At 42.8% G+C, this 24,350-nt stretch overlaps 2 protein-coding genes across 2 annotated transcripts; both read right to left on the bottom strand.

Moving 5' to 3' along the window:
* Window positions 1-8,169: 8,169 nt before the first annotated feature.
* LOC131482425 (olfactory receptor 1468-like) lies at window positions 8,170-9,111 on the bottom strand. The gene has a single exon (XM_058676452.1). It carries the CDS (start codon window positions 9,109-9,111, stop codon window positions 8,170-8,172), a length of 942 nt encoding a protein of 313 aa, XP_058532435.1.
* A 10,915-nt stretch (window positions 9,112-20,026) lies between these two features.
* On the bottom strand, window positions 20,027-20,971 carry LOC101532235 (olfactory receptor 1E2-like). The gene has a single exon (XM_004594054.2). It carries the CDS (start codon window positions 20,969-20,971, stop codon window positions 20,027-20,029), a length of 945 nt encoding a protein of 314 aa, XP_004594111.2.
* Window positions 20,972-24,350: the final 3,379 nt, after the last annotated feature.

Genomic DNA, 24,350 nt, shown 5'->3' with positions numbered 1-24,350 from the left:
TGGTGTGTTCAGGGTGAGGACTTTAACTGCTAGGCCACCACACCAGGCCGCACATAATTCATTGTTTAAATTCTCTGCTAATATTCTTTTTCTAAGGCTTGTTTAGTTTGTTTTATTATTATTTATTTTCTCTTTAAACAGTGTTGTTTATCACGCAGAATGTGTACCTTTTTATGAGATACAGCGCAATCTCTCAATGCATATACTTTCTGTAAAGTGATGGGACCAGAAAACTGGACTTCTTTCCCTTACCTCTTGTGTTTGGAGTCTACCAGCTCCTCTTCTTCAATTCTTTATGTAGTACAGGGCACATTATTATGAATTGTAGTTCATACCACTGTATTGTAGAACTCCAGAACTTACTTTAACTATGATTTGGTAGGGGCTTTTTAGTATGTTCTTAACATTAATCTTGTGCATATTAGACTACACACTATTATGTGTCTTTCAAATTCGTTTATGTTATTTTTCCCAGATAAGCTTAAAAAATGTCAGATTTTTTCAGTATTGAAAATTTTCATTGTCTTTTATTTAAAAATATTATTTTTGGTGATTTTTACATAGTTGATTAGGACGAAGAGTCAAGGGCTAGAGGAAAGTAGGTAAGACCATTGCTTCCACATTCTCTTTTTTCCCTCCTGTATCTGGGAGGAGGGGAGATAAAGGGAGGAACCACACCCAGCCTCCCAAACATCCCAGTGTCCCCAATGTCAAAATGCTCTGAGGGCACTCCTCAAGTGATTTTGATAGTCAGTCGTTCTGAATTGCAGCTGATCTCACCACTCTAAGCATGATAAAATCTCTCCAGAATCCACTGTCTGACATAGTCCACCTTAGAGCCTCCATATACCCAGATTTTTACTGCCAACACTTGGCTGGGGTATTTGATCGAGTTGTTCTATCCCTGTCCTCTGTTATGGTACTAGGTGTCCTCTGCAGGTTCTAACGTATTGTCATATACTCCATGTGCAACTGGATATGCTGTCCATGACTCTGTCTAAGCCACTGAGGAAGTCCAGCTCTAACACATGCACTCCATGGTCAGACTATGGAACCTGCAGTTTCTTCATGGTTGGAGTTTTGAGTCCAGTGGTTCAATTGGGGGGTTCCAAAAGAAACCACATCTGAGGTGGTTTCAGACCTGATTCTTGTGTGTGCTTGTCAATAAAGGGTCTGGCACAGTCTGTCGCCCAACTCAGCCTACGCACATGCTGGTGGCTGCAATTGCTGGGTCAGTACTGTTTCCAGCCCCGTCTTCTATGCAAACCAATAGGTGTTGCAGCCCAGCCCAATGCTGCCCACCACACACTGGGCCATGTACACCACTGGGAACTGTAGCCTAGTTGGAGTGATCCGCAATAACCTCTCCACTAGGCCTGCCCATGCCCTGGTTCTCATGCTTGCCAGTATGTACAGCAGACTGGTCCAGTCTATCCCATTTTCCATTCAGCTCTCCTACATGTCAATGGGCATTGAAACCTAATTCAATCCACCCTGTCCCACTATCTAGTCGACACTGTTGCTGGCAGGTGCCACTCTCTGTCTAGTCATGCCTGCCCCCAGTCCTGGTTATTGTGCTCACCAGTTGGAGTGGCAACCCAAGAGGGAAGTGCCCACTACTTCCCCATGGGGCCCACTCCCACTCCCAGATTTGAACTGTCCAGGTGGTACTGCGGTTTATCTTAACAGAATTAGTCCCAGTGCCACAATCTGCTAGCTGATGCTGCAGTAGAGCCAAATCAACCCACACTCACTCTGGCTTATGCATGCAGCAGTAGGAAGTCAACCCAGCCTGGCTCGTCCCTGATGCAGCTTACATGCAGGCCAACAGGTGTTGTAGACCTGCCCAGTCTGGTCTGACCCCAATCCCAGTTCTCACGTTCAACAATGACAATAGTGGTCCAGCAGGGGAGCACCATCCAGGTCCCCTACTGTGTTCACTCCCTACCCCCTGTTCTCATGTATACCCACACACCATTCTGGTTCTCTATTTTGCTAGCAGGTGATGTGAACGACCTTAGCCTGGATCGTCCTAGACCTGAGCCAAATATATACTGGTGGGTACCATTACCTGTCCTGGTCCAGGCTGCTCCCTGTCTTGGTTCTTACGCTCACCTGCAGGGACTGTGTCCCAGCAGAGGAGTTACCAAGCTCCTCCATTAGAACCTCTCCCAATGCCAGATCTAGCACACTCAGGTAGGTCAATGGGCCAGCCCTGCTTAGTCTACCTCCTGTCCTAATAGCAACAGTTGCCTTTCCTGATCAGCCTTCACCCATACCGGTTCTTACTGTTGGGTGCTGTAGCCCAGTCAAGCCTGGTCCACCCCCAGACACAACTCACACATGGCTCAGCAGGGACAAAGACCTAGTCCAGCCCATTCTACACCCACCTTGTTTCTCATGAGCACCAGCTGGTGTTGGAATCTAGCCCAGTCTAGCACATCCCAGACCTAGTCCACAGCTGTGCCGAGGGATACTCCAGCTGTGCCCAGACTAGACAGCAGATCCTACTCCATCTTTTGTGCTCACCAGTGGGACCCACAACCCAGCCAGGGCGTCCTTTTAGTTCCCCAGCCAGACCTGTTCCCAGCCACAGATCTCATGCTGACAGTGGTTTCTCTGACCCAACTTGGCATAGTCCCTCACCTTTTTGTCCTTTGCCTTTGGAAACTACAGCCTGGCCTGAGCTGGTTGGCTCCCAGTCCCATTGACGGATGCTGCAACCTGGCCCTACTGTCTGTTCCCATTCCTGGCTCATGCATAGGCAGGTGTGATAATCTAGCTAGTAATGACCTGCACTCCATCCTGGTTTCTGCATTTAACAGTGAACTAAGGTCTGCTCAGCCCTGCCAGTCCACCTCCTCCCAAAACTAACCCACACACTTGCCAACAGACCCAATACTCAAGCCTGGACCATGTACTCACCAGCAGGAGCTATGACCTAATGGGGGAGTTTCCCAGGTTCCCTCACTTGGCTCACTCCCAGAAACAGATCTCACACATGCCAGTGGGTATGAGGACCCCACCTGGCACAGCCTGCCCCATCCCAGCCTTTGTATGAGCTGGTGGATATTGTGGCCCAGCATACCCCGCACCCTGTTTTAGGGTACACATGCAGTTGCTGCAGTCTGGGCATGCCCAGCCTGTTCCCAGCCCCAGTACCTGTGATTGTTGGTGGACAAGCCCAGCTCACAACTCCCATGTGGGCTGGCACATCAGTCTGAACCATAATCTCTCATACCATCAGGTCTCAGTCTTCTGGCTTATCTGCAATTACAGTGAACTTGTCGTTGGGAGTCCTTCTAGAGTCCTTCCTCACCTACATATACGGTGGCCTTTTCCAAGGATGTCCTGCAGCAGTAATTCCTCAACTGGGCATGAATCCACAGGTCACCACTCAGCCTCACCTGTGTGATCACCTCTTCTCCCTGCTAATCCACAAACCCAAGTCCCCAGAGCAGCCTCCGGGGGACCCAAGTCAGGAAAGATGCCAACTCCCCCTACCTCCATTGTCTTTTAGTCTGATTTTTCCTGAAGATGTTCAAGTGCCCTAATATATTTTTATAGTAGAATATTTTTATAATTGTATCTTTGTTTTGTGTTTGAAACCATTGAAAATTATGTTCACATATAGTGTAAGGAATTACTATTTTTCCATGTCAGGTTTGTTATAGTATCAGTTTTGAGTAGTATATTCTTCCCTCCATTGTTTGAAATGTCATATTCATCAAAAAGTATATCCCACAGACATAGGACTATTTACGTTTTTTCACTTTATTCATTTTTTAAGTCCTGTATAGATTTATACCAGTTTCCAAAATATAGATATTTTTTACTTTTTCAAATGCATATTGTTTTTTTGACCACAAATTAGCTTAATTCTTGGAAATTTTACACATTTTTCTTTTTAATTAATAATGAGCTTGTCAGTTTGTACAAAAATAATTCTATGAGAAACTTGAGTTGTATTATATTGAATGTATTTGAGGTGAATTGATGCTGAAATGTTGCAGCTTTTAAATTGATTGATTTTATTGTAGCAAAACCTAGCTTTGAAAATCTGTTTCATAGGAGTCACCTTTCCTAGGCCATTGTGTATCTCCTTTATTGTGGTGTTCTTGTGTATGTCTTGCTAAACAATTATTTCCTTTCTGTGGCTTTTGAACCTAATTTGGTTGTCCTTTAGAATGGAATCCTTTTTTTTTTTTTTTTTTTGATTTTTTTTCTATTTTATTGTATTGTTGTTGACAATCTTTACATAGTTAATTACAGTTAAAGGAAAAAGAAGAAAAAAAGAAAAAAAAAGGTTCAGGGGGATAGGGAAGTGGGTAATGCTATTATGTCCATATTGTTTCCATCATGTATCTGAGGTAAAGGGGGATATTGAGGGAGAAGCCCCACCGGTTTCCCCCGCCCACCCCAAGTCCCGGATGTGGGGCATGCTCTGAGATATGTGCTCAAGTGGTGTTAATAGTTCTCCAGTTATGAATCACTGCCAGTTTCGCTCGATGAGGTCGTCCACTGATTGATATGGTCCATCATAAAGTCTCCGTTTGCCCCATATTTCGCTGCCAGCATATAGCTGAGATGCATGATTGTCCTGTTCTGTCTTCTGTCTTTTCTTGGTTAGAGTTCTGAGTCCAGCAGTTCGATTGGGGAGATCTCCAAAGATACTTTGAGGTATTCCCAGATTAGTTTCTTGTATGTTCTAGCAAGCACAGGGCCCAGCACAGTCCATCACCCCAATCAGCTGGTGGTTGCAATTGCTGTGTTGGTTCTGTTTTCGGTCCCGAGCTGCACTGGAACCAATGGGTGTTGCAGTCCAGTCTGGTTCGGCCCTTACATCAACCAGTGGGTGCTGCAGCCTAGTCGGGGCAACCCACAATAACCCCCACCAGGCCCGCCCCCTACCCTGGTTTGCCAGTATGTGTAGCAGAAGACCAGTCTGTCCCCCATTCCATTTGGCTCCGGTACTTGTCAGTGGGTATTAAAGCTTAGTTCTATCTAACCAACTCAACCATCCAGCCCTCACAGGTGTTGTTGAGTACCTCTCTATCTAGCCATCCCAGCCCCCGTCCTAGTTTTCATGCCCTCCCACGGGAATAGTGACCCAAGAAGGGGGAACCCACTTTTCCCTCCCAGGTCTCTCTGTCCCGGTTTATGCACTCTTTAGGTGGTCCTGTGATTTGACTTGACAGAATTAGTCCCCAGTGCCAGCTTCTGCCAGCTGATGCTGCGGCCCTGATCTAGTCCACATGCAGCGCACAGGTGTTGTAGCCTTGCTTAGTCGGGTCTGTCTCTATCCCAGCCCACGCTCTCCGGTGGGAGTAGCTGTCCGGCGAGGGGACCAGCCCCTTAATCCCCCCGCCAGCTCTGCCCCTTCCTTCCTGGATCTCACGTGTGCTGGATGGGTGCTGCATTCATATCCAGTACAGGCAACCACGCCCTGGCACTCCATAATGTGTACTGGTTTTGTCGCAACCAAACCTGGCCCATCCCACACTCTGTTCTGGTGATCGGATTTGCCAGTGGATGACATGAACTGATTCAGCCTGGTCTGCTCCTGACCCATGCCGAATGTATGCCAGTGGGAGACTTTCCATGGCCTATTCTGGGCTGTTTCCTATCATGCTTCTTGCGCTTACCTGCAGGGACTGTGTCCTGCCAGAGGAGTTGCCCAGGCTCCTCCATCAGAACCCCTCCCAAAGCCAGATTTTGCGCATGCCAGGGGGTTCTTGAGCCAACCCTACTTGGTTCACCTCCTGTCCTAGAAGGAACAGTGGCTTTTCCTGGCTGGCTTAGAATGGAATCCTTTTAACATAGTTTTTTAAATTTAATTTTCTGATATAGAGAAAAGTATTTAAAGGCTAATATTTTATCCTCTCACTGATAATTCTTTGTGTTTATACTACTGAGATTTAAGAGTTTATTCATTGTAAGGACTGATGTTACTTTAACAGATACATAAAATATGACAAATTATTTCAAGAAACATGAAATGAAATGTATGGAAGTGATTGGTTCAGGAATTATACAAAGGTGATATCAAATGTCAAGATGTGGATTACAGGACACTTGGGTTAAAGTTAGAGTTCAATGTGAAGGGTGTTGAGATGGAGTTGCTCAATGGCACCACACGTGGAGATGTCCCCTGAGCAGATGAGATGCCAGTTGGGAGCTCAAGAGCAAGATGTGGGCTTCACATTGAGATGTGGAGGTCAGGAGAACATAAGGATGTACAAGGTGATGAAGGTGATGGCTCTGGAGGCCATCACTCAGTGGGGACAAAGGAAACAGATCAAGCGAGGCTGGAATCCTTGCCTTGTGTGGTGCTGAAGATTTGATAAAAGAGTGGTTGTGGGCCCGGCGACGTGGCCTAGCGGCTAAAGTCCTCGCCTTGAAAGCCCTGGGATCCCATATGGGCGCCGGTTCTAATCCCGGCAGCTCCACTTCCCATCCAGCTCCCTGCTTGTGGCCTGAGAGGGCAGTTGAGGACAGCCCAATGCATTGGAACCCTGCACCCGCGTGGGAGACCCGGAAGAGGTTCCAGGTTCCCGGCTTCGGATCGGCGCGCACCGGCCCGTTGCTGCTCACTTGGGGAATGAATCATCGGACAGAGGATCTTCCTCTCTGTCTCTCCTCCTCTGTGTATATCTGGCTGTAATAAAATGAATAAATCTTTAAAAAAAAAAAAAGAGTGGTTGTGCCTGTTTTTCTCAACTGGGAAAGAATGAAAAGAAACTGGAGTCAGAGAGTCTGTGACCTTACATAGGCTCAGCCATTGACACACTTTCTGGTTGAGAAGTCATTGAATTCCTCCACAGTTTGCATAGTTTACAATGCGAGTATCCTTATAACTTCCTTGAAATTGTCATGAGGGTGGAATAAAGTTAATTTTGAAATGACCAAACTTGTATGCTATTATCTAGTGGGTAAATTCCGAGGAGGTTTCTGAACCCATTTGTTTATTGAAACTGTACTCACAATAGCTAAGATAAGGAAGCATGCCAAATGTCCATCAACTGATGGGGACACACACACATACACATGTGCGCACGCACACACACACACACATAATATATACTACTTAGTCATAAAAATGAAATGCCGTAGTTTTCAATAAAATGGATGCAGCTGGAAATCATTATTGTTAGTGAAATAAGTCAGTCTCAAGAACAAATACATGTTTTTGATGATTATCGGTTAAAAATCTGTAGGAATGAGATGGCCAGTTTTGGATAGGATTGTCGTTTTTAGCCCACATTTGTCCTCTAGTGGAACTGTGACCTTCCTGCTTTTTACTTCTTGACTATGATTGGTGGCAAATCAAATGTGTGACTTTAGAGTGGATAGAAATGATGTGTTTGAAAAACCTGATGAGGACAGGAGAAGCGGGGAAGGGATACTAGGGAGCACAGGGGAAGAAGGGAAGATTCATTGTCTTCTTGGAACCAAGACTGTGGCTTGCATAAAATTAGTTCCCTTTTTATTGATACATTTTTTAAAAAATGAACTTACTCTTAGAAACTCCAGCTTTTTCCTCACTAAAAATTTATAATATCTCTGTGGTATTAGTTAATTCTGGATAAAGCCAAACTCTACTATTAGCAAAGAATTAGAAAAATCTATTCAACATCTGGCCAGGCCACAGAAGTTTTGGAATTGGGGTAGGTAAAAAAGTCTTTGTGAATATGAAAATAAATCTGGGAGAGAGGGGGTACCTGAGTGAGAAAATGATATGAAAACTCTTTCATGGGATATTTACAGGACACAGTCAGTGGTTGGTTTGGAGACTGACACACTTGACATACTGTAATATTGTGCAGTGATTCCAGAGAACCCTTCAGGAATGATGCCAGGGGAAGTGCCTGGATAGAATAATGGAAATCCTGTAATAATTTCAGAATGCAATACATGCAAATGATTTCAAACTTCTTACACACTGCTTTTCCAGAAGGGGAAAACAAAGACGGTATTGCCCGGTCACCAAGATCCTCCCCCTTAGAAAATTGCTTGGATACACTTTATTTAATTTACATATATAATAATTATATGATATGCCCTTTTAGCAGAGTTTCACATGTGAGTAAAGACCCTGGAAAATGATACCAATATTGTATTAATATGTATATGAGAAAATATTATAAAAGAATTTCAAGTACTGCCATCCTAGGCAAGAGAAAATTTTCTTTTACAAACAACTCTTCCCAGGGCTCCCTTGATGTCTCGGTTCCTCAGGCTGTAGATGAAGGGGTTCAGCATGGGAGTCACCACAGTGTACATCATGGCCATGACAGTCTCCTTCACTGGAGAATTATCAGCTGATGGGATAAGGTAGAGACCAATAATTGTCCCATAGAACAGAGACACCACAGACAGGTGTGAGCCACAGGTGGAGAACGCCTTACGGATGCCCTGTGCAGAAGGGACCTTGAGGATGGAGGACACAATGCCTGCGTAGGACATGGTGATGAGCAGGAATGGGACGACAATAATGAGTCCACCCATGACAAATATCACCAACTCATTAACATGAGTGTCAGAGCAAGACAGCTTCAGCAGAGGAGAAATATCACAGAAAAAGTGGTGGATCACGTTGTCTGCACAGAAGAACAGTCTGGCCATGAGCAGGGTGTGCAACAAGGCATGGAATGTGGTAAGCACCCAGGACAGCACCACCAGACAGAGGCAGAGCTTGGGGCTCATGATGCTGGTGTAGTGCAGGGGGAAACAGATGGCCACATAGCGGTCATACGCCATGGCCACAAGCAGGAAACTCTCCAGGTCTGCAAAAAACAGGTAGAAGTACATCTGGGTGAGGCATGCTGCATAAGGGATGGATGGGACTTGGCTGTTCATGATCTGTAGCAACTTGGGCATTGTGACAGAGGAGAAGCAGAGGTCAGAGAAGGACAAGTTGCTGAGAAACAAATACATGGGCGTGTGGAGATGGGAGTCCAGTCGGATGAGGATGATGATGAGGAGGTTTCCCAGGACAGTGGTCAGGTACATGGCCAGGAACAAGATGTAGAACAGGAGTTTGTGCTGTGGATGAATGGGTAGCCCAAGGAGGAGGAACTCTGTGACAGTGGTTTGGTTCTTTCCTGTCATACTCTGTGTTGTTCGTTTAGAAGTAAACAGTAGTGTGTAAGAGAGGATTATTTTTCCTTTAGTGATCGACTAAGTGTCCACTCTGCCTCCGGTCGCATCCATTGGACGGCATTGATACAACAATTCATCAAACAGTGATTTGATGGCTTATGTGTTGCACAGTAGTAATTATGTCCTCACTCTTATAGCTCATAATGAACAGCAGATTGTCGAGCACATGTCTGCTGAATAAGTACTCTCACATATTAAACAGTGGCTATATAATCAATCTGAAATGACTTTCTTCACTTCAACATGTTATAAGATTCTGTCTTTTCTAGGGTGCTTTTTCCCCCTGTTGTCCTTTAGTAATAGAACACATGAATTTTCTTACTTTCCTAAATTGTCATCCATAGTAACTAATTGGTTCCTGCTCTGTCATTTTTCTGCATGGTAATGTTCCTCAAGGCTTCCTGTGATCCTGTTTCTCTTGGTTGTATGAATACTCCCAGGAAAATTCTTCTGTTCTCCTTCATAGATTATCATTTGAATACCAGGTGCAGATGTCTTTCCAACACTGAGAACTCTACATCTTATTTCTCAGGAGTTACCTTCAGATTGGTGGTCCATGGACATTGTAAGCACAAGATATCCCAAAGAAACTCTTGATCTCAACTCTCCGTCTGCCGACAGCCTCCTCCACCATCACATTGCCATATTTCAGTGAAAGGAATCTAGGATCATATCAAGAATCTCAGTTTTATTTTATTCATTTCTTCTTTCACTATCAGTTCCTATTTAGCTGTCTTATTAATTTCACACTTTGTTTCTGATTCATCTACTCCTATTCCCAATATCTTAATCGTAGACCAGACTGATATTTTATCTTACCTGGGCTACAGAAACATCCTTTTTACTAACCTCCTTGTCTTCTTGCTTCAATACCTGTCTTCTTAAATATTTTTCATTTACACATTGATATTCTAAGATAAACATTTTTACATTAATTTAAAAATTTTTATTTTCATTTTTTAGGAATTAGTAATATGTTAGATCCTCAGGGACACAGCAAGGCATGATAATTACTAAGATGCGATTATCATCAATTCTCATGGTAATATGACATTAATATGAAGAGAACTAATTCAATGCAGTTCAGAGAAACAATTCCTTTTTTTTAAAAGATTTATTTTTATTACAAAGTCAGATATACAGAGAGGAGGAGAGACAGAGAGGAAGATCTTCCATCTGAAGATTCACTTCCCAAGTGAGCCGCAACGGCCGGTGCTGCACCGATCCAAAGCCGGGAACCTGGACCCTCCTCCGGGTCTCCCACATGGGTGCAGGGTCCCAAAGCTGTGGGCCATCCTCGACTGCCTTCCCATGCCACAAGCAGGGAGCTGGATGGGAAGTGGAGCTGCCGGGACCAGAACTGGCACTTATATGGGATCCCGGCGCGTCCAAGGCGAGGACTTTGGCCGCTAGGCCACGCCGCCGGGCCCATACAGAAACAGTTCTAAGAATCTAGTGACACTTTCTTACCTTCCTGTTTTCCTACTCTTCCCTATCACCTTTAGCTTTTGAGATAACATTTTTATTTACTTCATATTTAAAGGCTTAATTCTATGGTGAAAAAAGAGTTCAACCAGCAAAAAGATTCTGGTTCAGTAGGGATGTAGGTAAGGACCATACACAATAAACACATGGAAAGTGACCATTTTACTCATATACAATTAATTTTACAACAATCACAAACCATTTAGTCTGTCTTAGGATATCAATGCTAACCATTGGTTTGATGAGAATATAAAACACTTTAAGAAAACTATATTTGAGGCAATACCGGTAAAATAGGCATATGCTTCTTTTTTGTTTCTTATTTTTTTTAAAAAAAGATTTATTTATTTTTATTGGAAAGCAAATAGATTTACGGGGAGAAGTGGAGACAAAAGATCCTCAGTTCACTGCTTCACTTCACAAACAACCACAACAGCCAGAGCACAGTAGATACTAAACCTGGAGACCGGATCTCCTTTTGGATTTCCCACATGGGTACGAGATCCCAAGGCTTTGGGCCATCCTCTCCTTCTTTGCTGAGCCACAAGTAGGGAGCTGGATGGGAAGTGGAGCAGCTGGGACACAAATCGGCACCCATATGGGATCCCATTGCTTACAGGATTTAGCCTTTTTTACTTTTAAAATAATTTTTAGTCCCCACAGGTAAGCACAAATGTGCAGTATTTATCTTTTGTATCCATTTTTTTCCTTAACTGTGATTTAAATCTTAACTGTTTTATTAAGATGATTTTTATTTGAAAGACAGTGACGGGAAGAGCTAGAGGGAGAGAGACACAGGGATCTTCCTTCTGATGGTTTACTCCACATGTGGCTACAGTGGCTGAGAGTGGGGCAGGAGAAATTTGGAAACTTGGAACTCCAGGACTGCAAGTGCAACATCAGAGACTTGAACCAACACTCAGATACGGGATGCCAGTGTGACAAGTGGTAGCTTAACTCACTGCACCACAGAGTCAACTCTACGATCATTTCCTTTCTGATGAATGGTTTAGGAGATGTTGATTTCTCTTAACATATGGGCATAGTTGCTTTTAAGGACACAAACCCTGCTTCACAATCTCGCCCTTGCCCACCTGTACACTCCCGTCTGCACCCACAATGACTCTTGCGTCCCACCTTCCAGAAATGGTGGGTTTCAGCATCACCATTTTGTCTCCAAACTTTGACTCCTGTGCCTCCTGCCTTCATTCCCCCTGCTGCCTCCTTCACCTGCCTTGATCCTGCTTACTCTTCAGGTGCTTTACCTGTCACCTGCTCAGCTAAACCTGTATGTCTCCACAAGTGGTGAGGTCTACTATATGCTTCGACCCCATCCCAGACTTAACCCGTAGCATCCAATGCCCTTGATGTCTAGTTTAGTCTCAACTGCAGCAAGGCCGGAACTTGGCACAGTAACTGGATGTTGCTGGTGTTTCAAAAATATCCATTCACTTTTTCAGACTGAGACAGGGATTCCTTAAACTTCAAGGGGACAAAAATCCGATTATGTCAGAAAAAATGCATCTGTTGTGCAGGGTGCGATTGCTCAATGCCTAAATCCTCGCCTTGCAAGTGGTGGATTCCCATATGGATGCCGGTTCTTGTGCTGGATCAACCAGTTTCCATCCAGCTCCCTGGTTGTGACCTGGGAAAGCAGTAGAGAATGGCCCAAAGTCTTGGGACCCTGTACGTAGGTGGGAGACCTGGAAGAAGTTCCTGGCTCCTGGCTTTGGATCAGCTCAGCTCCAGCCATGGAGAGTGAACCAGTGGATAGAAGATCTTTCTGTCTCTCCTTATCTCCTTAAATCTGATCTGCCTTTCCAATTAAAATAAATAAATCTTAAGAACATCTATTAAATCATCTACAAACTCAGTCTCTAGACTTAGCTAATGTTTGCCAATTTTGACAATATATTCATGTTTAAGATATAATTTTACTTATAAAACCTTAGGGTACCTCAGCTACAGTACTCTTCAGCAATACAGTTGTTGTTGACTCAGGCTAAATATGTTGATGCTAAAATGAACATGATGTCAGGGGTTTTTATGTAGGAAAAATAAATATGATGTGAATTTAATGAATTACAAAAAGAATAGAAAGAAACATTGTTTCTATCTTGAAGTGCTCCGTAGAGATGTTCCTGATTTCTGTACCCAATTTGTAATGATTTTATATATCAATGTGGGTCAGAGTTGGTGGCAATTTTGCTAAAATATCTTTTATAGATGTTGTTAAAATATTTTCTATAGTGTTTAACATTTAAGTATTAGATTTTGGGTGGCTTGTCCTCCACAATGTTTTGAGTGGCATAGAATCCATAGATCTTAACAGAAGTTCTGAGATCCCAGATGTCCCATATGGAAACAGCTTCTGTTTCCATATTCCTTTGCAATCAGGGTTTAACATCAGGGTACTTCCAGGGTCTTCACCTGCTGGCATGCCCTGGTGATTTTAATTTAATTGGTCCTTAAAATGAATTGTGTGTGTAAGAGAGAGCGACATCTATCATACTTCAAAAGTAAATGGAAAATTGTATTTAAAAGGATAAATTTATATTGGTGTAAAATTTTTGGAACACATGCACTTTTTCAAACTACATACTTTTATGTATTTATTTGAAAGAGTTACATAGAGAAATGGAGAAACCAAGAAACCAAGAGATTTTCCATCCAGTCACTTCTCTCTAAATGGCGGCAAGAGCAGGACTGGGATAGGCTAAAGCCAGGAGTCAGGAGCTTCAGAAGTGTCAACTCTGTCTTCCACTGCTTTCTAAGGCTCATTACCATGAATCTTAATGCTAAGTTAACAAATGGGACTTGAACCGCTGGTCTTTTTACAATCCTGGCATAATAGGCAATGGCTTAATCTGTTATGCCACAATGCTGGCCCAAGAGCCTTTGCTTTACTAATGAGACATAACTGGGTCCAAATGCTGATATCTGTACCCTGTGGTTGGTCTTTAATAACAGCCACCTTAATAGGTGGTACATGTGGATGTCATGTGCTAGGACTACACTGTGAGAAACAGCTAGGGAACATCACATACATGGCTCCTATGGCTCAGCTTCCATAATGAATGAGTGGGACCCATCTCTGGTATGAGGAGTATGAGCAGGGATCAAAGCCAGACACATCACTACTAGATACCTCCACCATTGTGCAATGAGTTTCTGTAGCCATCACATCAGTAGTTTTCAACTTGGACTGCAAGAGAACTTAGCAAGGGCACTGCTAACAAAATGTCAAGTTTCTGAAAATCCCCTTGGTATTCAGTTAAGAGCACTGACTCAGCAGATCTTCTAATACATGTTCAATGCACAGCCTGATGGTGTGAATGCTGTGGATGTGAGGGCACTACAACCTCCCATCACATTATCATTGAGGATGTATGTTGATTTTGAAATGCAGGTTATTGGATGCCTTCAGTTGAGGAATGTAGAAAGTTTTTAAATGCTTTTAGAATCACCACAGAGGTGATTCTTCTAAGCTAAGCTGAGGCTAAGTGCTGTTGCGTTAAAGACTGGCTTGTGGGGCCAGCATCATAGTTTTGCAAGGTAAGCCTTTGCCTGCAATGCTAACATTCCACATGGATATCAGCTCAAGGCCTGGCTGTGGCACTTCCAATCCAGTTAGCTCCCTGCTAATGTGCCTGGATAGTGAGAGATGGCCCAAGTAGTAGGGTACCTGCCACTTACATGAGAGACTCAGATGAAACTCCTGGCTCCTGGCTTTGTTCTGGCTCAGCCCTGGCCATTGCAGCCATTTGGGAAGTGAAGCAGTGGATGGAAAATTTCTCTGTCTCTGTCACTCCTTCTGTCTCTGTTACTATGCCTTTCAAATAAAAAACAAACTAATAAACGTTTTTTTCTAAAAATACAACCTTACACCTCTACTGTTATGTTGAAATGTATACTCATATGATAGTACATTTTACAGTAAATGAGAATACTGCTTACTATCATTTAACAAAAGGAGTAATAGGTGAATATTACTTAAAGTATTTCTGCAGTGTGGCACAATTGTGGGAGGCAGAGAGATGGAAAGAGTTATTGCTTCTGAAGATCAATCCAGCAGAGCTCCACACCACCTGAAAGCCATAACCCTCAGGCTAGGGCACCAGCTCATTCACCATCCTACCCCACTTACCTGGTGCTGATGGTGAGTTGGAGCCTGGACTCAAGTTGCTACTTCCTTCTCTAGTCACTGCAAACTTCAGAAGCAACAGCCTCGGTAGTCATGGTCTATATCTGTGTTGTTCATTCTTCCACGTCTTGCTCTCCTCATCCCTGGACCTAAGGGACCCTGCATCCCAAAGGAGTCCAGAGCATGGAATAACTCATTAGAAACCAAGCAATTGCCCATGGCTGTACTGGGACAGGGCTCTCTAGTCCTCTGGGGCAGGAACTCATTGTAGTCACAGGTCACTGCAAGCTGTGCTTTAGGGGAAGGTGGGTAGAGGAGAAGTTCATGATGGATGTTTAAGCAGCCTGTCAGAGAATGTCATCTTGCATGGTAAAGAAGAATGATTGGAGGAAGTATGAAATGAAGAGGGACTGGACTGTGAATGTTTTAAAATATCATAGTCTTGTAAGAATTTAGGCTTTGTCTTGCATACAGCATGACCTTGAAGGACACATTGATGCTTGAAAAGATGTCAGGATCTGTCACTGCAACCGTATCTCTATAGACAGGTCCCAGAAGAGAGGAAAGCAGTAATGAACAAGGACCAGCCTGCTGTGATCCAAGCACATGTGGAAATACTAGCAGAATAGGACTAACAGAGATGGTGAGCTCTCCCGTATCATGTACATTCTACCTCAGGAATGATTACAAGAGAAGCCTTGATTCTTATTCCATTTATCTTGCTGCACTCCCCACCACTATTACTGCTCTCCCTGAATGTCCTGTTGCTTGCTAAATCCACGTTCTTCATGAAGTCACATGTGGCATTTATACTCCCAAGACCCAGTTGCTGCTCATCTTCCCATTGGCGATGGCTGGCCAGTGAGGATCTTTCCATAATGGCACATGGCTAGTTTTAATCCCACAGATGCTGCATCTTCACGTATGTTCATCTTTTTGTGTTTTTATAGGTTTCACTTGGTTTATTAATGGAAATGAAAATAGTACTTGTCATCTAATGAATTCTCTGGAATTTCAGGCATGGTTCCCCCCTTCTGCCCTTGTGTGGAGGAGCGCAGGTTTCCCTTGGTAGTCAATATCCTCTACCCCAGGCAGAGTGACAATCCCTCCTCTAAGGAGTATATTTCTGTTTACCTAAGAACCAAAATGCTTGTTAGAATGCAACTTCCAAAAATGCAAGTTAATGCAAGAAACATGGGATTGAGTGAGGGATCAGTTTCTAGTGCCCTTATGATATTCTACAAACTCCATAATGATGAACATTCCTGTCCTTTCTTTAATAACACATTTTCCTGCTTACTGTAACTGAATAGTAAGTCTGGAAATCAGGCATAGTGAGTCTTCTTACTTCTGTTTTTCCTTCTGATGGAAATTTTTCATTTTAAGTTTCTTTATCAGTTTGAGAAAAATTAAGATCTTAACAATATTAAGTCTTTCAGCCCATGAACATATTTGTTACATTTTAGCTTATTTTTTTATTATGTTTTTTGGTGCTTTCATAATTTAGTAGTTGCCTACATCACTAATTTTTTTTTTAAATTACTGTTTTGTGAGAAATAGTCACTATTTATAGGACAAAATGTGCTGTTTTTATATGTATACATAATGGAATATTAAACCAAAAATACTTACCTGGTGAATTAAGTTATTTAAATGGCAAAGTTACAGAGAGAGTGAGAAGAATCTTCCATCTTCCATTTTGTATCCCAAATGGCTGCAATGGCTGAAGGCAGGCCATGCCTGGAATTCTTGGTGTATCTCTCATGTGGGTGGGAGGAGCCCAGGTACTTGGGCCATTTTCTACTGCTTTCCCCTAGTGCATTGGAGGGAGCCGCGCAAGACTTGGAACAGGGATTGGATTTATATTCCAGTGGCATGCTGGCTTACTATGGGCATGTTAACCTATTGTACTATAAGGCTAACTTTTACACTTACTAGTTGTTTTTCTTTTTTTGTCATGAGCGCCTTTTCTCAGTATTTCTCAAAGTTGCATAACTACTCTTATCTATTACTAACTAATATTATTAATGTTATTAATAACACTGCAAAGTAAATCTGAAAAACTCACTTCTGCCATTTAAAACTTTGTACCCTTTCCCCAACATCTTCCTGCCCCCACCGACTCTCGTAACCGCCACTGTACCTCTTGGTAAGTTTGACACTTTAGTATTCTCTGTACAAATGGAGTTATTGCAGTTCAGTGTGCAAAGAGACTCTTTAAAAATTTAGGAAAATTGACATTGTATTTTATCCCCATTTTCCATGAGTCTTGTGTCTCACGTTTGTCTCTTTTTTTTTTGCCTGAATTGTTTCACTTAGTATAATGTCTTCTAGTTTCACTTACAGTGTTGTGATGACAGGATTTCCTTCTTTGTTATTGGTGGTCAGGAGAACATACAAAAGAATGAAGGTGATGGCTCTGGGGCCATCACTCAATGAGGACAAAGGACACAAATCAAAGAGTGTAAAAAATGGTGAGCAGCCATCTTTTGCATATGTTGGAGAAAATGAGAAGGAACTGCAGAATCTGATAGTCCATAGGCTCTTTTTTTTTTTTTTAGATCTTCCATCCATTTATTCACATCACAATGGTGTCAATGGCCAGAGCTGTGCTGATCCTGTTGCAGGGTGTGAGAGAGATCACACTGAACCCAACTATGGGATGACAGGAGGAGTCTGTATTTAACTAGCTTGGTGAGAGCAGCTCTCACTACACTCCAGGTGCTACTGTGCTGAATGGGGAAAGTCAGGAGGTTTTAAGCTCTCATCCTCCAATCAAAGTAATATCCGAGTTGTCATTTTTTTTCTAATTTTTTTTATTAATCACATTGTACTATGTGACACAGTTTCATAGGTACTTGGATTCTCCCCACCCCTCCGCAAACCCTCCCACCATGGTGGATTCCTCCACCTTGGTGCACAACCACAGTTCAAGTTCAGTTGAGATTCCCCCATTGCAAGCATATACCAAACATAGAGTCCAGCATCTTATTGTCCAGTCAAGTTCAACGGCTTCTTAGGTATACCCTCTCTGGTCTGAAGGCAGAGCCAGCAGAGCATCATCCCGATCAATTAAAAGCTCCAACAGGGCCCGGCGGCGTGGCCTAGTGGCTAAAGTCCTCGCCTTGAAAGCCCCGGGATCCCATATGGGCGCCGGTTCTAATCCCGGTAGCTCCACTTCCCATCCAGCTCCCTGCTTGTGGCCTGGGAAAGCAGTGGAGGACGGCCCAATTCATTGGGACCCTGCACCCGTGTGGGAGACCTGGAAGAGGTTCCGGGTTCCCGGCTTCGGATCGGCGCACACCGGCCTGTTGCGGCTCACTTGGGGAGTGAATCATCGGACGGAAGATCTTCCTCTCTGTCTCTCCTCCTCTGTGTATATCTGGCTGTAATAAAAAATGAATAAATCTTTAAAAAAGCTCCAACATACCATCAGCAAAAATTTACATCATTATGGAATTAATTGACATAGTAATGAGTAACCAATATGTTAAAAATAAATGCAAGTTCTTAACCATCTTCTGTGACCACCTCATTGACATTTCAATTTTAGTTTATACACAACATATAACATACATAACATAACATGTTATACATAACATCATATCATCTTAAATTAAGGCAAACATGTGGTATTTAACCTTTTGGGATTGGCTCATTTCCCTTAGCATTATGGTTTCCAGTTTGGCCCATTTGGCCACAAAAGTCCATAGGCTCTTAAAAGGGCTTAAATTGATGCTATTAGGAAATTGTCGAATTCCGTATTTTCCATTTTGTAAAACAGTGACAGTAAAAATAGACACAAATTTATGTTTTAAAGTCCAAAATAAGAGTCATCCTTAAAGAGTGAAATTTCTATCAGTTATAATGTCTTTGTACAGTCCCAGTGCAAGGAAAATTAATGTCCTGTTAGTACTAGTTAGCTGCCAGGTGGAAAACAAGCTACATTTAAAACTGTACAATAATCAAATATTATTCCAGAAAAATTTAAAAATACACTGTTTTTTTCAAGCATTTTACATTTATTCACACTTCAAAATATATTTTAAAAATTTGGTTAACAATTTGATACATTAATGTGGTATGGTCTGATATTCAAATAATGTATACAAGGTGTAGTAGTCATTTCAGGGAACATAATGTTTCCCTGTCTTTGTGGTTAGAGCCATGGAGTTCCTATCTCCTGCTTGCTCAGAAAGCATAAAAAGGTTATTGTAAACTGAGGTCAAGCACTGTGCTGTGTAACACTAGAAACTTAAATTTGTAACTGATTTGAAACACCTAACCCAACATGTCATATGTACAAATTATTAAACTCCATTCTGCACATAGAATAGTAATGTTATTGTTTAAGAAATTATGGCATGGGGTCCAGCAGTACCAGCTGGATCATGACCTTGCACACCTGAGATTCAAGGTGGGCACCTGTACGTGTCATGGCAGATCCACTTCCCATCCAGCTCCCTGCTTGTGGCCTGGGAAAGCACTTGAGGAAGGCCCAAAGCGTTGGAACCCTGCACCTGAGTGGGAGACCCAGCAGACGTTTTCTGGCTCCTGATTTCGGCTCAGCCTCAGCTGTTGCAGCTACTTGGGCAATAAACCAGCAGATGGAAGATCTTTCTGCTTGTCTCTCCTTCTCTCTGTTTATCTGCCTTTCTAACAAAATAAATAAATAAATAAATAAATAAATAAATAGTTATGGGGTAAAGATTGATTTAAGGTAGTATTTCTTAGGCTTCATCTCTCCAAGGTTATGTTGGAAAGACAGAGGAAGTACAGTCAGGACATGCAAATCAGCTATCTTTAAAACCATTGGACTACACTCCATTTCTTTTGATGTTGGACAGACACGCAGTATGCCTTTTTAAAAAAGGTTTATTTATTCTTTATTGCAAAGTCAGATATACAGAGGAGGAGAGACAGAGAGGAAGATCTTCCATTCAATGATTCACTCCCCAAGTGACCGCAACGGCCAGTGCTGTGCTGATCTGAAGTCAGGAGCCAGGAGCTTCTTGCAGGTCTCCCACATGGGTGCAGGGAGCAGGATGGGAAATGGAGTCGCCCATATGGGATTGGGGCGAGTTCAAGGTGAGGACTTTAGGCGCTAGGCCATTATGCCAGACCCTGCAGTATGCCTTCTTAACAAAGGTTTCCTGGGAAAGAGGAAAATTTGGATTAATATTTGAGAATTAATTTAAAATATGAGTAGGATAAATTGTATGTAGTTCCTACATGCTACCCTCCTATAGAAAAGGAATTCTTACAAACGACTCTTCCCAGGGCTCCCTTGATGTCTCGGTTCCTCAGGCTGTAGATGAAGGGGTTCAGCATGGGAGTCACCACAGTGTACATCATGGACATGACAGTCTCCTTCACTGGAGAATTATCAGCTGATGGGATCAGGTAGAGACCAATAACTGTGCCATAGAACAGAGACACCACAGACAGGTGTGAGCCACAGGTGGAGAAGGCCTTACGGATGCCTCGTGCAGAAGGGACCTTGAGGATGGAGGACACAATCCTTGTGTAAGACAAGGTGATGAGTAGGAATGGAAGGACGAGAATGATGCCTCCCATGACAAATATCACCAATTCATTAACACTAGTGTCAGAGCAAGACAGCTTCAGCAGAGCTGACATGTCACAGAAAAAGTGGTGGATCACATTGTCTGCACAGAAGAACAGTCTGGCCATGAGCAGGGTGTGCAACAAGGCATGGAATGTGGTCAGCACCCAGGATAGCGCTACCAGAGTGAGGCAGAGCATGGGGCTCATGATGCTGGTGTAGTGCAGGGGGAAACAGATGGCCACATAGCGGTCATACGCCATGGCCACAAGCAGGAAACTCTCCAGGTCTGCAAAAAACAGGAAAAAGTACATCTGGGTGAGGCATCCTGCATAGGGGATGGATGGGACTTGGCTGTTCATGATCTGTAGCAACTTGGGCATTGTGACAGAGGAGAAGCAGAGGTCAGAGAAGGACAAGTTGCTGAGAAACAAATACATGGGCGTGTGGAGATGGGAGTCCAGTCGGATGAGGATGATGATGATGAGGTTCCCCAGGACAGTGGTCAGGTACATGGCCAGGAACAAGATGTAGAACAGGAGTTTGTGCTGTGGATGAATGGGCAGGCCCAGGAGAAGGAACTCTGAGACAGTAGTTTGGTTCTTTCCTGTCATGCTCTGTTGTTAGTACCTTTAAGAGGAAATAACCATTTCCATCAAAACTTGAGGTTATATTGCTTACTCTCCTATTTTATATTATCTGAAAAGATTTTTTTTTCAATCTCATTACAATGGTTATAATTTCTAAATTTCAGATTTCTGTAATTAGAATCTAGGTAATCATATATGACTGTCCTCACATCTCTTTACCATGTATGCTATCCCATTCTAAAACAATATGCTTCTCAGATGCAGAATATATATATTTTCCTTTTACATACCTCGTGGTCATGCTTAGTAAATAAAGTTTACTCCAGCACTGTCAGTATCTTTCCCATAAAAATTTTGTTTGAAGTCTGTAGACTGAAGGAGAGGCAGAGAGAGAGCTTCCATGCACTGATTCACATTGTGATGGCTATAATGGGTGGAGTTAAACCAGGCCAAATCCAGGTGCCAGTAGCTCCATCCAGTTCTCTCATGCTGCCAAGCAGGCTGCCAAGCAATCAGGTCATATTCTGCTGCTTTTCCATGCCATTATTAAGAAGCAAAATTGGAGGTGGTGCAGTGGGAACACAAGCCAGTGCCCACGCAGAACACTGGTGTTGTAGGAATTTGTTTTATCAGTTACATAGCGATGCTGGCTTTTCTTTCAGTGTCTTTTCTGTTGGTTTTCCTGCTGGCTCTTTCTAACCATCAATCCTTTACAATGTTTTAAGAATTATATAGCCCAAGCAATCATTTACTAAAGACAAGTTAATCTACTTCATGTTAGGTTATCATTGAACTATCAAACATATGTCTCCAATCCAGAGGATATGTATCCTATTACTCAATAAATATTCTCTCTGAGAATACACCAGAGACATGTTAAGCTTAATGGATCTGAAATGAAACTATCTCTCCTTTCTACTCTGCAAACCATTCCTTCTCTACTCTGTCATGTTCCAGAGAAAGAAAACCAGATTCAAATTTGACATATGTCCATATGGCTTCTTTCTTTTCTCACAGTCAATCCAATTTAGCACACCTTCTGTCTCACACTACATTCTCACTCTAATTCATCCACTTCTTATAACACATGCATTCCTAGACCAGGAAAGTGTCTTTTCTTCTGTGGGCTATTGAAGCAGCCTCTCAGTTTAGTTTATGTCATTGCCTTATTGCCGTCTTGCTGCAACACCCTCCTCCTTGAATGTTTCCTTCACATAGTGGGTGACATCCTAAGATGAAAATGTGATCATCTCTTTTCTGGTTAATGCTTCAGGGGATTCTCACTTAAAGTTGAAGTTGCTTTCAAGGGTCCAAATTATGCTTTGATATGATACCTATGCTTTCTTGCACACTCTTGTCTGACCCCCACAATGATTCTTTCCTCCAACTCTAGAGCAGCACTGACTTAAAAAAAAAACACAATTTATTACTTCCAAAACTTTGGATTTGCTTTTCTTTCCACATATCACTTTCTTCCCTTTGCTACATTCTAACCTGGCTTACCCTAATAATCCTTCCTGTATATCACCTGCCACTTGTTTATTTAAACCTTTCTGTTTCTAGACCTGGAGAGGCCTGATGCTGTACTTTCACCCCAACCTTTATTCATTTACACAACATCAAATACCCTGGATCATTAGCTTGCAGCCAACATCCTCACCATGTAGTAAACCTCACACAGGTAAGGATCCTCATGAGTGTGGCGGAGTCTGCACCACAGGAGGGGCCTGACTGGGGCTCAGGTGTCATTTATGTTTGCTCTTTGCCTGAAAGCTGAAATGCGTGTTCCAGCTTAGAGAGAAAAGCAACTCTCTCAGGCTAGAATCATCACTGCCACAAAATCCTCCTGAAATTAGAACACAGCAGGCTTAACTAGAGTCAAATTTTGACATTATTACTGAGTTAATGGATCTAATCATCTGCCCCTAATAATTAGGAGAGTTCCCCGCAGTCACGTTCTTTTCAACAATACTGAATCAAACTAAATATCCTTAGGCTGATATTACCATTATGTTATTCATAGTGATGTGGGAACAATAAATATGATAATTTTATGCATGAGGGAGAAACAAAAAGATGCAGGATAATTTCTATCCTGAGTATTCACTTGATTGCTTCCTCAAATACCCATGGCCTGTGTTATACCAGGATATGGTAAAATTTCAGCTCTAAATGTTGAGGTGAATGCATTTTCTGATGCTCTTAACATTTACATTAGCAAGCTGCTGATATAAGAAAGGTTTAACTGAACGAGTGAAATATAGTATATGTGAAGAACAAGTAAGGGTAATTTAGGTTTAAAGGAACAGGGGAAAGAAAGTGCTAGGTGGAAGGAGAAAATAGTTCAAAGGTTTGGTAGTAAGAAATGATGATATTTAAATCAGCACTGCTCTAGAACTTGAGACAAGAATCATTTTGCAGCCAGACAAAGGTGTGGAGGGAGGCACAGAGGATGCAATAAAGAAGAGTCTGTACCCTTGAAAGAAGCATTTACTCCCAGAGAAGTAAGAATCTTCTGCTTCATTAGTCAGAAAAGAAATGACCAGAATTCATCTTAGAATGCCATTCACTGTGTAAGTGAAAGATACACAAAGAGATCTGTATTGCGTCAGGACCCAGACATATAAGTCCAAGTAAAAGTAACTTTAATATGGGGTGTGTCCTAGAATCAGTTACAGATCCCAAAAGAAAAGGTTGGGGTTCCTTGAGAAAGAAACATTCATTTCTTCATTGCCTTTGGACTCAAGACTGTAAGAGCATGCCATTGTTCAATGCCCATCAACACATGCGAGAGCTAAACAGGATGTGGGACAGACTTGACAAGCCTGTGGTGTGTCCTGGCAACCATGGGAACCAGGGTAGGGGGCAGAACTGGTGGGGGTTATGGGGAGTCGCCCCAATTTGGCTGCAGCTCCAACCGGTTTGTGTGAGGACCAAGTATGAAGTGGGCAGAATCGAACTGGACTACAACACCCGTTGGTTCACGAGGAAGACAGGGCTGGAAATAGAACGAACCCAGCAATCCCAACGACCAGCATGAGCATAAGTTGATTGGTGTGACGGATGGTGTCGGACTCTGTACTAGCAAATTCGCGCAAGAATCAGGCCTGGGGGGCGGGGAAAAAAAAAAAAAAAAGAATCAGGCCTGGGATCATCTCAGACAAAGTTTCTTTGGAGATCCCTCCAACTGAACTGCTGATCTTAGAACCCCAACCATGAAGAGACGGTTAGCCAGTGGATTCTGAATAGGGTTCATTGCAATTGGAACTGAGAGATTGGCAGCAATCCAGAACTGATGAACAATCAAAACTGTATGAGCAGGACCCTCAGAGCATGCCTCCCGTTGGGAATCTGGGATGGGTGGGAGGTTGTGTGGGGCTTTTCCCTTTGTTTTTTTCCCTGA

Source organism: Ochotona princeps, chromosome 17 (assembly GCF_030435755.1).
Source record: "Ochotona princeps isolate mOchPri1 chromosome 17, mOchPri1.hap1, whole genome shotgun sequence".
Taxonomy (NCBI): Eukaryota; Metazoa; Chordata; class Mammalia; order Lagomorpha; family Ochotonidae; genus Ochotona; species Ochotona princeps.
Note: the sequence above shows the minus strand (reverse complement) of the source record. Positions and strands in the feature narration are given on the sequence as shown.

Coding starts and splice junctions, on each gene's coding strand:
- LOC131482425 (XM_058676452.1), bottom strand. CDS start 9,111: ATGACAGGAAAGAACCAAACCACTGTCACAGAGTTCCTCCTCCTTGGG.
- LOC101532235 (XM_004594054.2), bottom strand. CDS start 20,971: ATGACAGGAAAGAACCAAACTACTGTCTCAGAGTTCCTTCTCCTGGGC.